The following is a 21,459-nucleotide window of genomic DNA, read 5'->3' as shown; positions in this document are numbered from 1 at the left end:
GCTGCCAAGTAACATGGTAAGTCCACATGGCCAGACTACTGGCCAAGAATCCCATTCAGGAAGAAACCTTGTGGAGAACAGGGACACAATGACACAAGAAGTCCATCCCACTACCCAGTTCTTCATTCTTAAATATAAACCAAGAACAAAGTAACACTAGTCATTAATAAGTACAGATGGCATCTCTTTCTATATCTTGAAGCACCAAGTCATCAACTGTGAATATGAGAGTCATTATACCTGGAACCAAAGTGGTGGCAGAATGTCATGCTTTATGGTTTCATATGGAAATGCATATTTGGAGAATGACCAAAGGATCTAAGAGAATAATATAATGGTTCCTTGGTCACTACTCTCAAAAAATCTGGAGTCTTAGCTTTAAATAATAATTCTTTATATTTTTATATTTTTCTCTCTTAAGTTCTTTACCCTACATTATTTTAATTTTTCCAGATTGGTAAGAAATAGAAAGGGCTTCCTGGTGGCTCAGATGGTAAAGAATCCACCTGCAATTTGGGAGACCTGGGTTCGATCCCTGCAATTTAGGAGACCTTGGGAAGATCCCCTGGAGAAGGGAATGGCTACCCACTGCAGTACTCTGACCTGGAGAATTCCATGGGCAGAGGAGCCTGGCAGGCTACAGTTCATGGGGTCGCAAAGAGATGGACACAACTGAGCAGCTAACATGTTGACTTTTTACTTTTCCCAATTAACCAGAAGATTCTGGCCTGGAGAATTCCATGGGCTGTATAGTCCATGAGGTCACAAAGAGTTGGACATGACTGAATGACTCAGTTTCACTTTCAAGAAATAGAGAAAGAAATTAACTTTTTAAATACAATAATTTTCAAGTCTACCATTTATTGAATGCACCCACATGACAAGAGAGTTCCATGCTAGTAATAGACACTGCTGGTGCTCAACCTAACCCCCCTTTTCCAGGCCAGTGGATCCAATTCCCAGCTGCTGCAAGCATTGGCTATGCTTGGCTCATAGCTGACCTCTTTCCCAGAAAACTGATCTACATCAATTAACATCACCTTTCTCCGGTAGAGTATACCCATGCTCCAATGAGTGCCTTATTCTAAGATCAGCTGTATGACCCCCTTGACTCAAGGTGGGAGGGACCAATTCTGTGGGGATATTTCATGCTCCAGAGACCACCATGAAGTCAGGCTGGATCAAGAGTTCAGCTCAGCCACATTCATCTTTACCTCCTTCCCCTCCCCACTTACTTTTCTCAAAATAAGATGAGTGTCAGAAATCCCAACTTTGGCTTTGTTAAGGAAGTCAACCTAAGACAATATGCTACCTCACTTAATCATAAACCTATCCTGAAATATATATGAGTATAGCCTGAAATCAAGTCACTCATTAGCAACAAAAGATAATCAGACCAGCACCACAAACCAGGTTCTTTCCAGTGGCACCAGAAGACACAAGAGTGGAAAGAGAATTCAAGTATCTTGAGCTCAATACATTTTATGCTCTTTCTTACTGACTTTCAAGTGCTTTTTCCATGATTTGGAACTATTTCTGAGTCATAAGTTTCCAGACTGAGAATTTGAAGCAAATTCCGATTAGATTACATCCTTCTTTGCATGCTAAGTTGCTTCAGTTGTGTCTGATTCTGTGCAACCCCATGGTTTGTAGCCTTTTATATTTTTACATCCTTCTAGTCAGTGACTATGTGAACAAAACTGAGTAAAAATCTTAATTAGTCATTTCCAGCTTTTCCTGCTCTTTGGACTAAACTAACAATGTCATGTCTAACAGACCACGACTCCAACCTTACAATGACTGTGACTTCTAATTTTTTCCCCTGGATCTATTTGTTGTTGTTCAGTCACTCAGCCAAGTCTGACTCTTTGCAGCCCAATGGACTGTAGCATACCAGGCTTCCCTGTCTTTCACCATCTCCTGGATCTTGCACAAACTCATGTCTATTGATTCATAATGCCATCCAACCATCTCGTATTCTGTCATCCCTTTCTCCCCTGCCTTCAATCTTTCTCAGCATCAGGGTGTTCCAATGAGTCAACTCTTTGCATCAGGTGACCAAAGTGATGAAGCTTCAGCATCAGTCCTTCCAATGAATATTCAGGGTTAATTTCCTTTAGGATTGACTGGTTTAATCTCCTTGCAGTCTAAGGGACTCTCAAGAGTCTTCAACACCACAGTTCAAAAGCATCATTTGATTTCTATCAGATCACAAACATTTTTCCTGGACTTTGGCATAAGTTATAGGAAAATTCCACAGTGCCAGTGAGTCAGGAGAGGGCAGATATTCATATCCTTGTTGATATTCCCAGCTCTTCTCACCAACATTTTCTAAAGCATCCTCAATATCATATGGTCTTTGATAACTGATCCATGTAGGTCTTTAATCACCATAACATTGGTTACTCAGAGATCCTTCTCAGGAAAGCTGTACCCCTACACCCTGCTGTGGGTATGGGGCATTCTATGGCTGTAGCTAATTCTCTCTACCATCCCCAGCCACACTCAAGTACACAGGAATCAATGCACTCTCCCACAAGGCTCACACCTGGAACTTTGAGTTCCACTCAGCCTTTACTGAAAAATGGTAACATAAACCTCTGATCTGAATTCTTACAACTGTCTAGGCTTTTTGTTTCAACCAGTTCTCACCTTTTGATGCTAGTCCATCCATCCAACCATCAAATGTATCCTTATCTAGTCCACCAATGGGGCTGCAGGTGAAGGTGAAGATGAGGTGGCAGACTTATAACTAAAATAATACATGACTTACAACTTTTTCAAAATAGTTGCTTAAGACTCCTTTCTGAGACTTCCCTGGAGGTCCAGTGGTTAAGACTTGGCCTTCCAATGCAGGGGGACTTTCCGGTTCTCTTTCCACTTGTGTGTCTTCCAATCCCTGGTCTGGGGACTAAGATCCCACATGCTTCACAGCCAAAAAGCAAAAAACATAAAGTAGAAACAATATTGTAACAAATTCAATAAAGGCTTTAAAAATGGTCCACATTAAAAAACAAAAACAAAAACCTTTAAAAAAATACTTCTGCATTTATGTTTTTCCATTATTTTCTAAAGCAATGCATATCAAACAGCTTGAATAACTACATGGGGAAAGAGCAAAATGTGCCAGGAACTATGAGGGAGTATCTCAGTTATCATATTAAAATATTGTTGTCATATATAAAAGCATCATAATACCAATTCCAGTGAGTAAAGTTATGGTACAAAACTAGAGTACAATGAGAAGATTGAAAAATATTTCAGTCATTCAGACGAAACTGTGTCTTTAATTTCCCTTCAGAATCAACTGTTTCAGAATTATGAAAATACTTCCCTAATCAATCAAACCTTCTACACTGTTACTCTTAATCCTCATTTACATCTAGAGAGGTAACAGGATGTCTGTGCTCTGCAGCCTAAGCTCTCCAAGAGGCACTGCTGGGGCCCCAGCAGGTTTGGGCACAGGCTGCCGGTGTCTGGGGAGCACTGTGTGCTCTCTGCACAGAGGTAGGTGGCTGAGTCGCCGGGCTCAGAGTCTCTGATAAGCAGGGAGACATGCTTGTTGGCTTTAGTGGCCTGCGCTCTAAATTTTCCTTCCTCTTTGTCTTTGTCGGCATATACCAACAGCAGAAACTCAGGGCCTTTCCCAGGGTACTGTCTGTACCATGCGAAATACGGAGAAGCACTGTCAGAATAAGTGCAGCTGAGAGAGGCGACGGCTCCCTCTGGGACAGGCAGAGATGCAGGACTCTGCTCCACTGTGTTCTCTGGGCTGCTCACCGCTGTGCAAAGAGACAGTGAATGGTCAGTCAAAGAAGATTGGTTAGGTGGTGGAAGCTTCCTCTCCAGAATTCAAGTTGTCTTTTCACAGGCCTCCCACCTCTACCATCCCTTATTTAAGGGAATAGTGTTCATGTTTCTCCATGAGCCTAGAAGGGACAAGGACTCCAAATACTATATTTTATGGTCCCTTAGAAATGCCCCAAACTTACAGATTAATTGAAGCCACAAGATCACTAATAAAACTCTTGAAGATTTCATCATTCTTGCTTCCTCTGGTTCACTGAGGATTCAAATTTTAAGCCCTAAAAAAAAAAAGAAAGAAAAAGAGTTGAGCTCAGACATTTCAGTTCTTCTGCTCTAGAAATCATAAAAAGAGCCTGTTCTACCAAAGAAAAAAGAGACTTTTAGCATTACCCATGCAACACACCACTGAACTCCTCTTCTCTCCTGCCGCTTTCTCCCTCTCTCTCTACCTCCCTCCCTCCCTCTCTCTCTCTCTCCCCACCCACCCCCACTCTCTCTCTCTCTCTCTCTCTCTCTCTCTCTCTCTCTCACACACACACACACACACACACACAGAGGAAGGAATACATGATCAGGGTCCCTGAGAAGACACTGCCATCTTGTGGACTCAAGACCCTGATCAAAGAAATATTTGAAACAGATCCTTACTATGGGAACTGATGAAAGTAAAAATCTCCCACTTTATTTAAATTAAAATTTTGAGAAGCACATGGTCCATGTCAATGTGTGTGGGGAGAAGGTGATGTGTACATGTGTGTTTTATATCAAATGGCAACACTTGTCTGATTAGAAGCAGTTTTATCAAATGGCCACTCCCTCACACTGAAAAATCAGTCCTAAGGTATTCTAGTGATAGAAGTCTGGGTGAGGCTCTCATGATTCAGGGGATTTGTGTAGCTCTTCTTCATATCAGGCCAGACCCTTCCTATCTTATTTCCCCACTTCTATTTTTAAAGAAATCTAATCTAACTCAAAAGAATTCTCTTAAGACACAATGACCTAAAATCTGACTGAACAAACATGTTTCCAGCTCACAACTTGGGCAGATTTTTAACACAGTCAAGGGCTTAATTCTTAATTCCATTTTGTACCAGTGGCATATCTGTGTGGAAACATTGCTTACTTGGGCTGATGGTAGTAGTAGATGGACCAGTCTTCACTACCTAGAGTGTAAATAAAACCCAAAGGATGGGTTCATGGGTCTAATCCCTCTTCTTGTACACAGCCCTGGCATCTCAGGATTAATCTCCAAAGTTATGGGTCTGGTATCAGTCTCTTTAGCAAGCTTCCCTGGTGGCTCAGTGGTAAAGTATCTGTCTGCCAATGCAAGAGATGTGGGTTCAATCCCTGGGTCAAGAAGATTCCCCAGGAGAAGGGAATAGCAAGCCACTCCAGTATTCTTGCCTGGAAAATCCCATGGACAGAGGAGCCTGGTAAGGCTATAGTCCATGGGGTTGCAAAAGAGTCAAACACGGCTTAGCAACTAGACAAGAACAGCAACAATCACTCTCTGCCTTCCTATTATACCCTAATCAGCAAACCAGGTTTATCAGAGGGCTATCTATGCAAGAAGCTTAATCGAGTCTAATGGAAAAAGAAGCACAGACAAGTACTGTTCCTTCTCATTTCACTTCCTGCTTCATGTTTTTGTAGAAGCTAGTGGCTAGAGAACAGCAATGCAGCAGGTCTGTTTCTGCTCAAGAATTAGGTAAACAGTATCCATCAAAGATGGACTGGTCAGGTTCTCCCTATTTCCACCGATGACTATGTAGGAAGTAGGATGAGGGAGAAGATGATAACAGTGGGATCCTTTTCTTTAAGAGAACATTACTTTTGACAAAACTCACACAGCTGTTTCTCACTCTACTCCTTTTCTGGGAATCCTATTATACATATGTCAGAAAATTTTACAAAGAGCCACAGGTCCTTTAGTCTCAGTTCAATTTTCTTCATTCTTTATTCTTTCTGCTCTCTAACTGGATAATTTCAGCCAACCTATCTTCAAGTTCTTTCTCCTGCCTATTCAAATCTACGGTTGAATTTTTCTTAGAAAATGTTCTCTGCATAAATATTTCTCTGCCCTGAGAGAGTGCTGAGTGATGTGACATATAGACAAGCCCTTTGCATTAGTCCTGAGGGGGTCCCGAGACAGGTTAAAGCAGGCAAGCTCTGTTCTTTCATGACCAAGAGCTCTGCTCCCTCCACCACCAGGAACCTACACTGGGGATGCAGGCAGCAATCTAAAAACTGTCATGGATCCAGTGATGAAAAGATGGAACAGAGTAAGTTAAAATACCACAGAGGTTTCCTACCAGGCGTCTGTTACCTTTTACTTATGTGTTTGCTCTCTTGCTGCACAGCTTTCTGTGGTGTTTGCCTCTATGTACAGATTAATGTGCTAAAGTTTCCTGTCTCTCTAAGCTTGTGTCTTCCTGGGCCTTTGGCTGCAGAGAGAAGACTTTCCATGGACTTTTTTGTCTGCATCTGTTGGCGTTTCCAGGTTCCTGGCTTCTCCAGGACTCACGTCGGTCACATGAGGCAAAAGGAAGCTCAGGGAGCTCACTGCTCTGTCATTCCTCAAGCCCCAGGTTCCTGAGCTAGTCTTGTTCTTCTTCCCAAATTCTTATGTTTTTCTTTTACATGTGGTCCAGGGTTTCTAACTGTTCTCAACAGGTTGAGTTAAAAAAATATATATACCTACTACAGCTTGTCAGAAGTGGAAAGTATGATGCTTCCTTCTTTCCCTGAAGAGTGAACCTCTGACCAGTTTGGCTAGTCCACCTTCATGGCAGTAGGTCAGTCAAATGGTATTAAAATTATTTAATTCTTGTTCAGCCACCTAGATTCTCCTGTTGAATAAATATGGTCCTAGATTGTGAAGATAACTACAGTTTACTTGAGTACACTGCTCTAAGAATTCCCTTAAAAGGCCCAGTAGGCCCAAGGTGGTGAATGTAAATGATCTCTGTAAATGGCGTGAAAATGCCCTTATTCCTCTTGCTCCTTATCATTCTATACAGAAGTTTTGAGTGTGATTAGGAAATAACTAGGAAGAATGGCAAAGTTATAGCTACTAGAATGATCACACCAATTTTGTGGTAGTGGAAAAGGAGCAACAGCCCTGGTACTAGGGAAGGGAAAACCTTAGACCCTGGAAAGTTTGTATTTGTTGGAAGGGAAGACTGTTCATGCTCTCTTTGTATGCTAGACCCAGCACTGCAGCTTAAGCAGAACAACCATGTGGTCTGTGAAAACAGAAACATTGATTTGAATATGGCTGGTCCTGGACTGTTCTTCTGTGCCTGACATCATCAATGGAAGCTGTTCAACATGGATTCCCAACCCCCTATGTGTAAAAACCTATAAATCAACCCAACTTTGTTTGAGTATGGCAGGTTCAAATGCATATGCTTTTGGTGTCTGCCCATCTTGAATTATGCCTCTTGAATGACATATAACTTAGCTGCTCATATAACTTAGTAAGTGATGTAATGATGATTCTAATCAAGTTTAACAATAAATTTAAAACTGGACCAATCTGTCTCCCTTGGAGTTATATGTTTGTGTTTGGGAAGAAAGAACATCTCTCCATTGGGAAGGATGGTTGATCTTTGGTCCCTTTTTAGAAATTAAACCAAAGACCAGTGTGTCCAATTCCCTTGCATGGATCATAATGAATATTATACTACATCCAAGCTTTTTATATCCTGGACCTTATTCACAGTTGACTGAATCTGGGATCCTAGGAGACATGACTGAGCTTAATCATGCAGATTGGTCTCATCTTGCTATATAAATTTCTGCTCACAGTTGCTGTTTATTCACTAAGCTGTGTTCAGCTCTTTTATGACCACATGGACTGTAGCCTGCCAGGCTCCTCTGTCCATGAGATTTTCCAGGTGAGAATACTGGAATGGGTCACCTTTTTCTGCTCCAGGGTATCTTCCCAACCCAGGGATCGAACTAGTGTTTCCTGTGTCTTCTGGATTGCAGGCAGATTCTTTACCACTAAGGCACAAGGGAAGCCCTGCTAATAATGGTTTTAATTAAATGTTGTTAGAGAAAAATCAAATAGATCTAATCTCAGTCTTTGTCATTCAGAGAAATCAGAACAGCAGATGGAGTGGCAAACTCTCAAGAAAAATTTCTAGAAACTAATACAATTTAGAACCATGAAGTGAATGTTGTTGAAAGGCAGTTCGCTGTGAATCTCTTATACTTCTACATGATGTTCAGGGTTTACCAACAATGTAAGGTCATTACCGCTCAACTTGAACCATTTCTCAGAGTTGTGCTTGCAGCATGTAACCTTGATGGATGGGGTAATATCTTCTCTGAGAGAAAGAATGAGCTTGCTTACTGCTTGGTGAAAATAACAATGAATTCCCCAAGCTTGCTATTCATCAGCTGTGACACAATCCCATCACATGCATAGCATCCATTTACACCCCTTAAATCACCATGAGAGACTTATGGACAAAGGCAACTGAAGCAAATACACTAGTGTTCATGCTGCTTGCTGTGTCCTAAGTAATAATGTCCTTCATCTCTGACACAGGATCTGTGACTTTACTGATAGCACCGAAGAAACAACAAGCTATTAGCCTGTAAGGGAGTAAGATCAAGGGGGAGGGAACTAAGATGGTGGAGGAATAGGACGGGGAGACCACTTTCTTCCCCAGAAATTCACCTAAGGATCACTTGAATGCTGAGCAAACTCCACAAAACAACTTCTGATCGCTAGCAGAGGACATCAGACACCCAGAAAGCAGCCCATTGTCTTCAAAAGGAGGTAGGACAAAATATAAAAGATGAAAAGAGAGACAATAGAGTTAGGGACAGAGATCTGTCCCGGGAAGGGAGTCTTAATAGAGGAAGTTTCCAAACACCAGGAAACCCTCTCACTGGCGGGTCTGGGGGAAGTTTTCGAATCTCGGAAGGCAACCTAACTGGGAGGAAAAATAAATAAAACCCACAGATTACATGCCTAAAAACAAGTCCCAGCAGAAAAGTACCCCAGACACTCGCATCTGCCACCAGCAAGTGGGGGCTGAACGGAGAGGAGCAGGTGGAATTGCTTAGGGTAAGGACTGGACCTGAATGCCCTGAGGGCAATCGGAGGTAGCTAACGTGAGATAGCAACTTAAACTGTGGGATAGCAAGAGAGAGAGAATTAACCTGGGAAAAGCCCTAAATTTAGGCACTACCCGCCCATTCCCAGAATGAAAGACTGAGCAAATACCAGAGAAGAGCTAGTAGCTGTGTACAGGCCCATCCCCCACCAGAGGCAGGAGGCAGGAGGGAGGGGAAAGGGGCAAACTCGGCCCCAGAGATGGCACCCCCTACCAAAATGCAAACAGCCTCCCAGCTTCTAACCAAAGACTTCCTGAGATTTTGGATGATTGACATCCACCGGGAGGGTCGCAGCCAGAAATTAGCTTCCCAGAAGAGACACAAGGCGCACCCAACCGGTGCGCGTGGAAACTAAGGCCGGGACCGCGGAGAGGATTGGGCACACCGCACCCAGGAAGAGTGCGCTCGTCAAGCTCCTGGCTGCCTGAGCTGCTCCGGCCGGGGAAGGCACAAAACCCAGGCCCAACTGAGTCTGCACTTTTGTGGAGTACCCGAAAACCTGAACCTGAGCAGCTTGGGCCTGGGAAGTGCATGCAACTCAAGGCCCATTCCCTGGAGAGCAGGCTGGAGCCTGAGCAGTGTATACGGGGAAGCACACATGCTGCAAGTGGGAGCAAACCCAGTGTGGCCGGAACACTGCAAGTGCTCCCCACACACGCCAGTGACATTTGTCTGCAGCGCCCCTCCCTCCCCACAGCACCACTAAACAAGCGAACCTAAACAAAAGACCACCTCCGCCCGCTTGTGTCAGGGCGAAAATTAGACACTGAAGAGACCTGCAAACAGAAGCCAAATAAACAAAGGGAACCACTTTAGAAGTGACTAGTGCAACAGATTAAAATCCCTGTAGTTAACACTGACTACACTGGAAGGGGCCTATAGATATCGAGAAGTGTAAGCTCAAAAAAGGAGCTATCTGAAACTGAACCGAACCCACCACAACAGCTCCAGAGAAGTTCCTAGATATATTTTTACTATTATTTTTTTCATTAAAATGTTTTTTCTCTCTTTTTTCTTTTCTTTTTAAAGTCCTCTATTACTCCTCTAATACTCCTTAATTTTCATTTTTATAACCCACTATAACCTGACCAAAAAAAAAAAAAAAAAAAGGACCCTATTTTTAAAGTGAAATTCATATATATTTTTTAAATTTTATGTGTTTTTGTGGTTTTTTAATATTGTATTTTTAAGAGTCTAACCTCTACTCCAGACTTTTAATCTTTGTTTTTCAGTATTTGATATCAATTTTGGACATTTAAGAATCCAACCTTCAGCACCCATTTTTACTCAGGAGTGTGATTACTTGTTTGATCACTCTCTGCCCCTTTTGACTCTCCCTTTTCTCCCCCAGATCACCTCTATTTCCTCCCTCCCCCCTTCTCCTCTCAATCCAATTCTGTGAATCTCTGTGGATGTTCTGGGCTACGGAGAACACTTAGGGAACAGAGTACAACCTAGATCTGTCTCTCCTCTCTTGAATCCCCCTTTTTCTCCTCCTGCTCACCTCTATCTCCTTCCTCCCTCTCCTCTTCTTCATGTAACTCTGTGAACCTCTCTGGGTGTCCCTCACTGTGGAGAATCCTTTCACCATTAACCTAGAAGTTTTATTATCAGTGCTGTATGGAGGGAGAAGTCTTGAGGCTACTGAAAGAATAAGACTGAAATCCAGAGGCAAGAGGCTTAAGCCCAAAACCTGAGAACACCAGAGAACTCCTGACTACAGGGAACATTAATTAATAAGAGATCACCCAAAAGCCTCCATACCTATACTGAAACAAACCATCACCCAAGAGCCAATAATTTCCAGAGCAAGACATATTCTCCAGCAGTGCAGGAACATGGCCCTGAGCATCAATATACAGGCTGCCCAAAGTCACACTAAAACCATAGACCCATCTCAAAACTCACTACTGGACACTCTATTGCACTCCAGAGAGAAGAAATCCAGCTCCACCCACAAGAACACTGACACAAGCTTCTCTAACCAGCAAACCTCAACAAGCCAAACATCCAGCCCCACCTACTGGGAGAAACCTCCACAATAAAAAAGAACCACAGAATACCAGAATACAAAAAGGCCACCCCAAACCCAGCAATCTAAATAAGATGAAAAGGCAGAGAAATATCCAGCAGGTAAAGGAACATTAAAAATGCCCACCAAACCAAATAAAAGAGGAGGAGATAGGGAATCTACCTGAAAAAGAATTTAGAATAATGAGAATAAAAATGATCCAAAATCTTGAAAACAAAATGGAGTTACAGATAAATAACCAGGAGACAAGGATTGAGAAGATGTAAGAAATGTTTAACAAGGGCCTAGAAGAAATTTTTAAAAAGTCAATTAAAAATGAATAATGCAATAAATGAGATGAAAAACACTGTGGAGGGAACCAACAGTAGAATAACAGAGGCAGAAGATAGCATAAGTGAGGTAGAAGATAAAATGGTGGAAATAAATGAAGCAGAGAGGAAAAAAGAAAAAAGAATTGAAAGAAATGAGGACAACCTCAGGGACCTTTGGGACAATGTGAAATGCTCCAATATTCAAATCATAGGAGTCCTAGAAGAAGAAGACAAAAAGAAAGGCCATAAGAAGATACTCGAGGAGATAATAACTGAAAACTTCCCCCAATGGGGAAGGAAATAGCCACCGAAATCCAAGAAACCCAGAGAGTCTCAGACAGGATAAACCCAAGGCAAAACACCCCAAGACACATATTAGTCAAATTAACAAAGATCAAACACAAAGAAAAAATATTAAAAACAGCAAGGGAGAAACAACAAATAACACACAAGGGGATTCCCATAAGGATAACAGCTTCTTTCAATAGAAACTCTTCAGGCCAGAAGGGAATGGCAGGACATACTTAAAGTAATGAAAGAGAATAACCTACAACCCAGATTACTGTACCCAGCAAGGATCTCATTCAGATATGAAGGAGAATTCAAAAGCTTCACAGACAAGCAACGGTTGAGAGAATTCAGCACCACCAAACCAGCTCTTCAACAAATGTTAAAGGATCTTCTGTAGACAGGAAACACAGAAATGTTGTATGAACGTGAACCCAAAACAACAAACCAAATGGCAACGGGACCATTCTTATCAATAATTACCTTAAATGTAAATGGGTTGAATGCCCCAACCAAAAGACAAACACTGGCTGAATGGATACAAAAGCAAGACCCCTATATATGCTGTCTACAAGAGACCCACCTCAAAGCAAGGGACACATACAGACTGAAAGTGAAGGGCTGTAAAAAAAATATTTCACACAAACGGAGACCAAAAGAAAGCAGGAGTCGCAATACTTATACCAGATAAAATAGACTTCAAAATAAAGACTGTGAAAAGAGACAAAAAAGGACACTACATAATGATCAAAGGATCAATCCAAGAAGAAGATATAGCAATTATAAATATATATGCCCCCAACATAGGAGCACTGCAATATGTAAGGCAAATGCTAACAAGAGTGAAGGGGGAAATTAAGAATAACACAATAATAGTGGGAGACTTTAATACCCCACTCACATCTATGGCTAGATCAACTAAACAGAAAATTAACAAGGAAACACAAACTTTAAGTAACACAATGGTCCGGTCAGACCTAATTGATATCTATAGGACACTTCACCCCAAAACAATCAATTTCAACTTTTTCTCAAGTGCACAGGGAACCTTCTCCAGAATAGATCACATTCTAGGCCATAAATCTAGCCTTGGTAAATTCAAAAAAATTGAAATCATTCCAGTCATCTTTTCTGACCACAATGCAGTAAGATTAGATCTCAATTGCAGGAAAAAAAAAAAAAAAAACTATTAAAAATTCCACCATATGGAAGTTAAATAACATGCTTCTGAATAACCAACAAATCATAGAAGAAATAAAAAAAGAAATAAAAATATTCATAGAAACAAATGAAAATGAAAACAAACAACCCAAAACCTATGGGACACTGTAAGAGCAGTGCTAAGGGGAAGGTTCATAGCAATACAGGCTTACCTCAAGAAACAAGAAAAAAGTCAAATAAATAACCTAACTCTACACCTAAAGCAACTAGAGAAGGAAGAAATGAAGAACCCCAGGGTTAGTAGAAGGAAAGAAATCTTAAAAATCAGGGAGAAATAAATGCAAAAGAAACAAAAGAGACCATAGCAAAAATCAACAAAGCTAAAAGCTGGTTTTTTGAAAAGGAAAATAAAATTCACAAACCATTAACCAGACTCATCAAGAAACAAAGGGAGAAGAACCAATTCAACAAAATTAGAAATGAAAATGGAGAGATCACAACAGACAACTCTGAAATACAAAGGATCATAAGAGACTACTACCAGCAGCTCTATGCCAATAAAATGGACAACTTGGAAGAAATGGACAAATTCCTAGAAAAGTATAACTCTCCAAAACTGAACCAGGAAGAAATATAAGATCTTAACAGACCCATCACAAGCACAGAAATCAAAACTGTAATCAGAAATCTTCCAGCAAACAAAAGCCCAGGACCAGATGGCTTCACAGCTGAATTCTATCAAAAATTTAGAGAAGAACTAACACCTGTCTTACTCAAACTCTTCCAGAAAATTGCAGAAGGTAAACTTCCAAACTCATTCTATGAGGCCACCATCACCCTAGAACCAAAACCAGACAAGGATGCCACAAAAAAAGAAAACTACAGGCCAATATCACTGATGAACACAGATGCAAAATTCTAGCAAACAGAATCCAACAACAAATTAAAAAGATCATACATCATGATCAAGTGGCCTTTATCCCAGGAATGCAAGGATTATTTAATATCTGCAAATCAATCAATGTAATACACCACATTAACAAATTGAAAGATAAAAACAATATGATTATCTAATAGATGCAGAAAAAGCCTTTGACAAAATTCAACATCCATTTATGATTAAAACTCTCCAGAAAGCAGGCATAGAAGGAACATAGAACCTCAAAATAATCAAAGCTATATATGACAAACCCACAGCAAACATTATCCTCAATGGTGAAAAATTGAAAGAATTTCCCTTAAAGTCAGGAACAAGACAAGGGTGTCCACTGTCATCACTACTATTCAACATAGTTTTGGAAGTGTTGGCCACAGAAATCAGAGCAGAAAAAGAAATAAAAGGAATCCAGATAGGAAAAGAAGAAGTGAAACACTCACTGTTTGCAGATGACACGATCCTCTACATAGAAAACCCTAAAGACTCTACCAGAAAATTACTACAGCTAATCAATGAATATAGTAATGTTGCAGGATATAAAATTAACACAAAGAAATCTCTTGCATTCCTATACACTAACAATGAAAAAACAGAAAGACAAATTAAGGAAACAATACCATTCACCATTGCAACAAAATGAATAAAGTACTTAGGAATATATCTACCTAAAGAAATGAAACACCTATGCATAGAAAACTATAAAACATTGATGAAAGAAATCAAAGAGGACACAAATAGATGGAGAAATATACCGTGTTCATGGATTGGAAGAATCAATATTGTGAAAATGGCTATACTACCCAAAGCAATCTATAGATTCAATGCAATCCCAATCAAGCTACCAATGGTATTTTTCACAGAACTAGAACAAACAATCTCACAATTTGTATGGAAATACAAAAAACCTCGAATAACCAAAGCAATCTTGAGAAAGAAGAATTGAACTGGAGGAATCAACCTGCCTGGCTTCAGGCTCTACTACAAAGCCACAGTCATCAAGACAGTATGGTACTGGCACAAAGACAGAAATATAGATCCCAGAGATAAATCCACAAATCTATGGACACCTTATCTTCAACAAAGGAGGCAAGAATATACAGTGGAAAAAAGACAACCTGTTTAACAAGTGGTGCTGGAAAAACTGGTCAACCACTTATAAAAGAATGAAACTAGAACACTTTCTAATACCATACACAAAAATAAACTCAAAATGGATTAAAGATCTAAATGTCAGACCAGAAACTATAAAAGTCCTAGAGGAGAACATAGGCAAAACCCTCTCTGACATAAATCACAGCAGGATCCTCTATGACCCACCTCCCAGAATATTGGAAATAAAAGCAAAAATAAGCAAATGGGACCTAACGAAACTTAAAAGCTTTTGCACAACAAGGAAACTATAAGCAAGGTGAAAAGACAGCATTCAGAATGGGAGAAAATAATAGCAAGTGAAGAAACAGATGAAGGATTAATCTCAAAAATATACAAGCAACTCCTGCAGCTCAATTCCAGAAAAATAAATGACCCAATCAAAAAATGGGCCAAAGAACTAAACAGACATTTCTCCAAAGAAGACATACAGATGGCTAACAAACACATGAAAAGATGCTCAACATCACTCATTATCAGAGAAATGCAAATCAAAACCACAATGAGGTACCATTACATGCCAGTCAGGATGGCTGCTATCCAAATGTCTACAAGCAATAAATGCTGAAGAGGGTGTGGAGAAAAGGGAACCCTTTTACACTATTGGTGAGAATTTAAGCTAGTACAGCCACTATGTAGAACAGTGTGGAGATCCTTTAAAACACTGGAAATAGAACTGCCATATGACCCAGCAATCCCACTCCTGGGCATACACACCAAGGAAACCAGATCTGAAAGAGACACATGTACCCCAATGTTCATCACAGCACTGTTTACAATTGCCAGGACATGGAAGCAACCTAGATGCCCATCAGCAGATGCATGGATAAGAAAGCTGTGGTACATATACACTATGGAATATTACTCAGCCATTTAAAAGAATTCATTTGAATCAGTTCTAGTGAGATGGATGAAACTGGAGCCCATTATACAGAGGGAAGTAAGCCAGAAAGATAAAGACCAATACAGTATACTAACACATATATATGGAATTTAAAAAGATGGTAATGATAACGCTATATGCAAAACAGAAAAAGAGACACAGATGTACAGAACAGACTTCGGGACTCTGTGGGAGAAGGTGAGGGTGGGGTGTTCTGAGAGAATAGCACTGAAACAAGTATACTATCAAGGGTGAAACAGATCACCAGCCCAGGTTGGATGCATGAGACAAGTGCTCAGGGCTGGTGCACTGGGAAGACCCAGAGGGATCGGATGGGGAGGGAGGCGGGAGGGGGGATCGGGATGGGGAATAAGTGTAAATCTATGGCTGATTCATATCAATGTATGACAAAACCCACTGAAATGTTGTGAAGTAATTAGCCTCCAACTAATAAAAAAATTAAAAAAAAAAAATTCCAAAAAAAAAAAAAAAATTTAAAGCCTAACTGATAAGAAAAGTCCAAAACCTGAGTAATACACAAAGTTTAGGGAAAATAGGTATTCTGCCTAATCATGACTATTGGTGATAAAACTTATCTAGGAGAAAATTTAGTTGAATCATAAAGACTATGGGTATGTTATTTTCTTAAACAATGTTTTATTTCCCTAAAGTGAATACCTAATTATTATATTTTAAATTTTTAATTATTTTGGCTTTCTTACTTACATGTGCCATTGCTCAATACATCAATGGCTAACTTCCAATTTTCTTCTGGGTTTGGAAAGTGATCACTGCTTATTATACAGGCACTGGTAGAGAACATAGGTGGTCTCTGCTTATATATTTTTAGCCCTCCTATTTTCAACCTTCACTCCCTGAATGACCTCGGAACACACAAACACACACAACACGTCATCCACCATAATCATTCAAATGTAATTGATGTTTCTGGTCTCTAAATTTTTCCACAAGGGTACAGCAGCATCCCAATGCTTCTTGTTCCTTTTTTGAATGGCCCCAGGTCTCACTATTTACATGAATTTACCCTGAAATTGCTTTAATCCTGGACAAGGAACTATTGGTGTCAGACTCTTTTGCTGAACTCACTAATGAGAGTGAGGTATGGGGAATCTTCACATCTTGTTCTCAGGCCCTAGTCATTTGTATGAGTTTTCTATCAACCAGACGCTGAGAGACAGAACACCACAGACTGTGCCACTGAGTGGATCAGACAGTCAGACGCTCTGCATCCAGGCCCCGCTGCTGCTCAGAGTGAGCGTCAGCTCCCCCTGCAGTTCCCTTCTCTGTGTCTCTCAGAGCACAGTAGTACCCAACCGAGTCTTACCCTTGGACTGAGGCTTTCTTCAAGTGGAAGGATTTTGATTTTCTGTGGTATGTGGCTTCAAACTCTTTGCTGATTCCCTTCTCCTTCGTGGCTTCCAAGAGGAGCTGTGGCCCTTCTCTTGAATAGTGAACCTACCAAAAAAGAGCTGGCTACCCGGGGGCTGAATAAGTGCAACTGATGGTCAGAGCAGCCTTTTCTGGAAGCGTCACTTGGCTGCTTAACTGGGTCACTGAGTCTCCACGGGTTTGTCCTGGGGAAAAATAAAAGAGTTCTGTGTGATCTCAGGCATAAAGCTCTGGGATAAAATTATGATTTAAGGTTTTGTTGACATAACAGAAGAAAGAATCCACATTTTTAGAAACATTTTGCTTACCCAGCAGGAAGAGTATTATGGTCACTAAGCCTGAAGAAGAGTTCATCTCTAGAGTATCTCCTGAGTAACGTTCTTGACTCTTAAGATGAAGAAATCTTGAAGACACAGTGAAATTTAATTCCACACAGAAAATGTGTCTGTGTTAGGAATCTGCACCCTCTAGTGGACAGGGACAGAAAAATGATGCATGTATCCTGGTCTCCTCTGCAAATCAGAAAAATGTTATCCTTGATTTTATCCATGAGGCAGCATGTCAGTCTTCAGGTGAGGCTTGGAAATCTGATCAACAGCTGTCAACACCTCTCAGGTCTGTTTTGTTTTTAGGATACTACCTGACATGGAAGTTCTTTAACAAAGCATCCCAGGTATTTCTGTAGCTGAGAAGATGTCAATTTACTTAAGCACTTTAATATAGTGCCTCATGAATCCATGTGGGCCAACCTATAATCCACTGACTGTCAGAAAAGGGTTTTGTGGCTGATTACAGAGGAAGTAATAAGAAGTCAAGTCAGTATTGAATGAATCTCTATTTCTCAGCATTGTACCCCAATTTATAGAACAGTGACTTACATTTATTACATGCTCACTAAGTATTTGCTATACCAAACAAAAATAATGAATAAAAGGTCTTTGATTGAGGAATCACTACTACTTGAAATATAGTATTTTATCATTCCTGAAATAATATCATTTGTAAGAAATGCTAGCTTTTTAATAAAATGTTTTCAGGGGGAAAAATTCACACTATCCTATCAATAGTCAAATAACCTTGAATTTCAGAACCATTAAAATATGAAAACAAAAGAACTATCATAACTGAATTTATCAACTCCTTATAGAATGATCTGACATCAATATCTTATTCTACTATTTCCCTGACTTCAAGATAAGATGGCTAATCTATCTGAATCAGCCAAGACTAACCCCATACTCTTAGTGAAAATCTAGCTTCAGGACTGATTCTCTTAGCACCCATCTGCCACATTTTGCTGCCAAACTTTAATCAAATAATTTCCACTGGGTTGTGAACTCTAAAAATGTGGATTTCTGGCAAAAGCCTGGAGCACAAGTTAGGACTCTGTTCTTTCCCAGCTTTTCAAATTATTAAAGACATAGCTGATATTCATACAACAGCTGATAATAGAACTAATGTGTGACTGATTTTAAATGACAGATTCAGGAATCCCAACTATAACTTCATGAATTGTACTTTTCAGGATTGAGACCAAAAAGTGTAATTTTTTTCTTTGACCCCATTGCACAGCTTGTATGATCTTAGTTCCCCACCCAGGGATGGAACCAGGGCCTTGGCAGTGAAAGAACAGACTCCTAACCACTGGACCACCAGGGAATTCCCAGAAAGTCATAACTTTTAAAACTCCCAGATGGTTTTGTTGCAGCCAGTTCAATACTGGTTTATAAGATTTCTTTTGTAATCAGTGTCCTAGAGCAAGATGGTCATCAATGATCAGGAAGAAGTGCAATTTTTTAAACTGGTCTTTTGCTGTGAAGTAGCAGCAGCAGAAACAAGCACTTCTTTAGCTTACTTTGTATGAATATTCATTTTTGAAAAAATAAAACATCCTCAAGGCTATCAGGATGAAGTTCTGGAGTGGAACACACCTTCTGTAAAACCCTGTTAACCACGCATCCCTAGACACACGAGCATGGGAGCTCAGTCACTTCAGTCATGTCCAACTCTTGGCAATCCTACGGACTGCAGCCTGCCAGGCTCCTCTGCCCATGGCATTCTCCAGGCAAGGGTTGTCATGCCCTCCTCCAGGGGATCTTCCTGACCCAGCAGGAAGATCCACAACTCCTGGATCTCCTGCATTGCATGAAGATTCTTTACCACTAAGCCACAGGGGAAGCCCCATACTAGACACAAAGATGGAAGCTTAGCTCAGCCTGATTCCTGGAGTTCACTCTCCACAGATTTGTATCAAGCAGCTTCATCAGTCCAATGTTAACATACAAATAATTTCCCTGATCCAGATTTAAGTAATAAAATCTGGCTCAGATTCTCTTTTGGGTTCACATATTCCTTCCTTTCTCCTTTATTTTCCAAATCCTTTGTCAAAAATGGCCTCAAAACTACGCTAGGAAGAATTCTGAAAAAATTTGACACATTAAACAGAAAGCAAAAACTAAGTTTGGATGATGCTGGATTGAAAATAAATGTATAACACATGTACACAGAAAGTTGCTATCCACACCTTTAAAAAAACATATAGGACAATGAGAACATAGAGGAGAAATATTTAGAATTGGGGTCACATTACAAGACTCATGCAGCATTGAAGAAAGACATTTGCTAAACTTGGATTTTTAATTGTTTTATAAATACACAACATTCACAAAACTGTACTGCACTTATTTTAAATAAACAATAAGATTTGACATGTGTACACATTTGTGAAGCTATTATTCCAGTCAAGATAATGAACAATGCATCACCCAAAAAAGTTTCCTCACATCTCTTTATAATCTTCTCTCAATCCTCTCCCCACCTCCTACTCCAATTTTCATGCAGCACTACCATCATGAATTAGTTTGCATATTTTATATGATATAAATGGAATCATTTGTACTCTTTTGTCTAGCTTCTTTCTCTCAACATAATTAAGATTCTTTCATGGTTGTAAGCATCAATGGTTCATTCCATTATATTGATGAAAAGTCTTCCATTACATTGATATAAAACAATTTATTAATCTAGTCACCTATTAACAAACATTTCTGTTAGTTCTAGTTGGAGGCTGTACAAAGTTGCTTTGAGCTTGTGTCACATTTTTAGTAGACATGTGCTTTCATTTTTGTCTTGGGTGAATATCTGGCAGTGAAATTCCTGGAGCATATGGTAGGTGTTTATTTGACTCTAAGTTTCTTACTTTTTCCAGTGGTTTTTTTGTAGATTCCCTTGGATTTTACACTCAGATAATTGTACTGTCTGTGACTAAAGATAGGTTCATGTCTTCTTTTTCAAATAGTGTTTTTTTTTTGTTGTTGTTGTTGTTTTTTTCTCTTGCCTTTTTACACTGGCTAGGATCCCTAGTAAAACACTAAAAACAAACAGTGAGAGCCAAAATTCTTCCCCTAGTGCTGCAATTAGGGGGGAAGCATTCATTCTTTCACCATCAAGTATGATGTTTAATGTAGTTTTTGCAGAGGTTTTTTATTAAGTTGAGGAAATTCCTTAGGTTCTAATTTGCTAGAAGTTTTTAAACAGGAATGGATGCTGAAATTTCTAAAATGCTTTTTCTGCATGTATTGAGGTTATTCTCGTTAATTAATCAACTGCTACTTGTCAGCCCCTGTGACTACACTATAGATACCTTGCCACAATAAAATGTCAAAGAATATATCACTCTTCCATTTTAAATAATAAAACAAGGCTCACAAGTGTCTAGAAAGTTCATGGCAGAGCTAATAATTTTGGATAGAAATCTCTCTGATAACAAAACCTGATTCCCTGTTTTTTATACTATAGATAATTTTCAGGGGCTTCCCTGGTGTCTCAGTGGTAAAGAACCCTCCTGCAATGCAGAAACTGCAGGTTGGATCCCTGAGTTGGGAAGATCCCCTGGAGGAGGAAATGGCAACCCACTCCAGTATTCTTGCCAGGATAATCCCCTGGACAGAGGAGCCTGGCAGGCTACAGTCCACGGGGTCACAGGGGGCTAGACGTGACTGAAGCAACAGAGCGCACACGCACACAATACAGTCTGTTAACTGCTTTCTTCTTTATTTCTGCACATTGAACAATAAAAAGTGACTAAATAATCACAGATTTGACCCTTTCACCAAAGGAGGACAGCAACACATTGGAAAGAATATCCAAGCTGCAGTTCAGGAGCTGACCACCAGTTACTGCCTTGGCCATTCCTTTCAGATCAATTGTTAGGCACCTGAGGAGCAGTGCACTGTAACGAAGACGACAAATTCTTCTAGGTTTAGGTGAACCCCCAGTACCAAAATTTCATTCACAGCTCCTGATCACTTGCTTTCTCTAGTCCTTGAAACTGACTTGTGATAAAGTA

The 21,459-nt window shown here is 40.1% G+C and overlaps 1 gene segment (V, D, J or C); it reads right to left on the bottom strand.

The window, feature by feature from the left end:
* Nucleotides 1-3,372: 3,372 nt before the first annotated feature.
* LOC122705788 lies at nt 3,373-4,133 on the bottom strand. The segment is given in 2 exon segments: nt 3,373-3,782; nt 3,993-4,133. Coding segments are annotated over 2 exon segments (462 nt in total).
* Between the last annotated feature and the right edge of the window lie 17,326 nt (nt 4,134-21,459).

This window comes from Cervus elaphus, chromosome 12 (genome assembly GCF_910594005.1).
Source record: "Cervus elaphus chromosome 12, mCerEla1.1, whole genome shotgun sequence".
NCBI classification, from domain to species: Eukaryota; Metazoa; Chordata; class Mammalia; order Artiodactyla; family Cervidae; genus Cervus; species Cervus elaphus.
The sequence above is the reverse complement of the archived record's forward strand: the minus strand, read 5'-3'. Positions and strand labels throughout refer to the sequence as shown.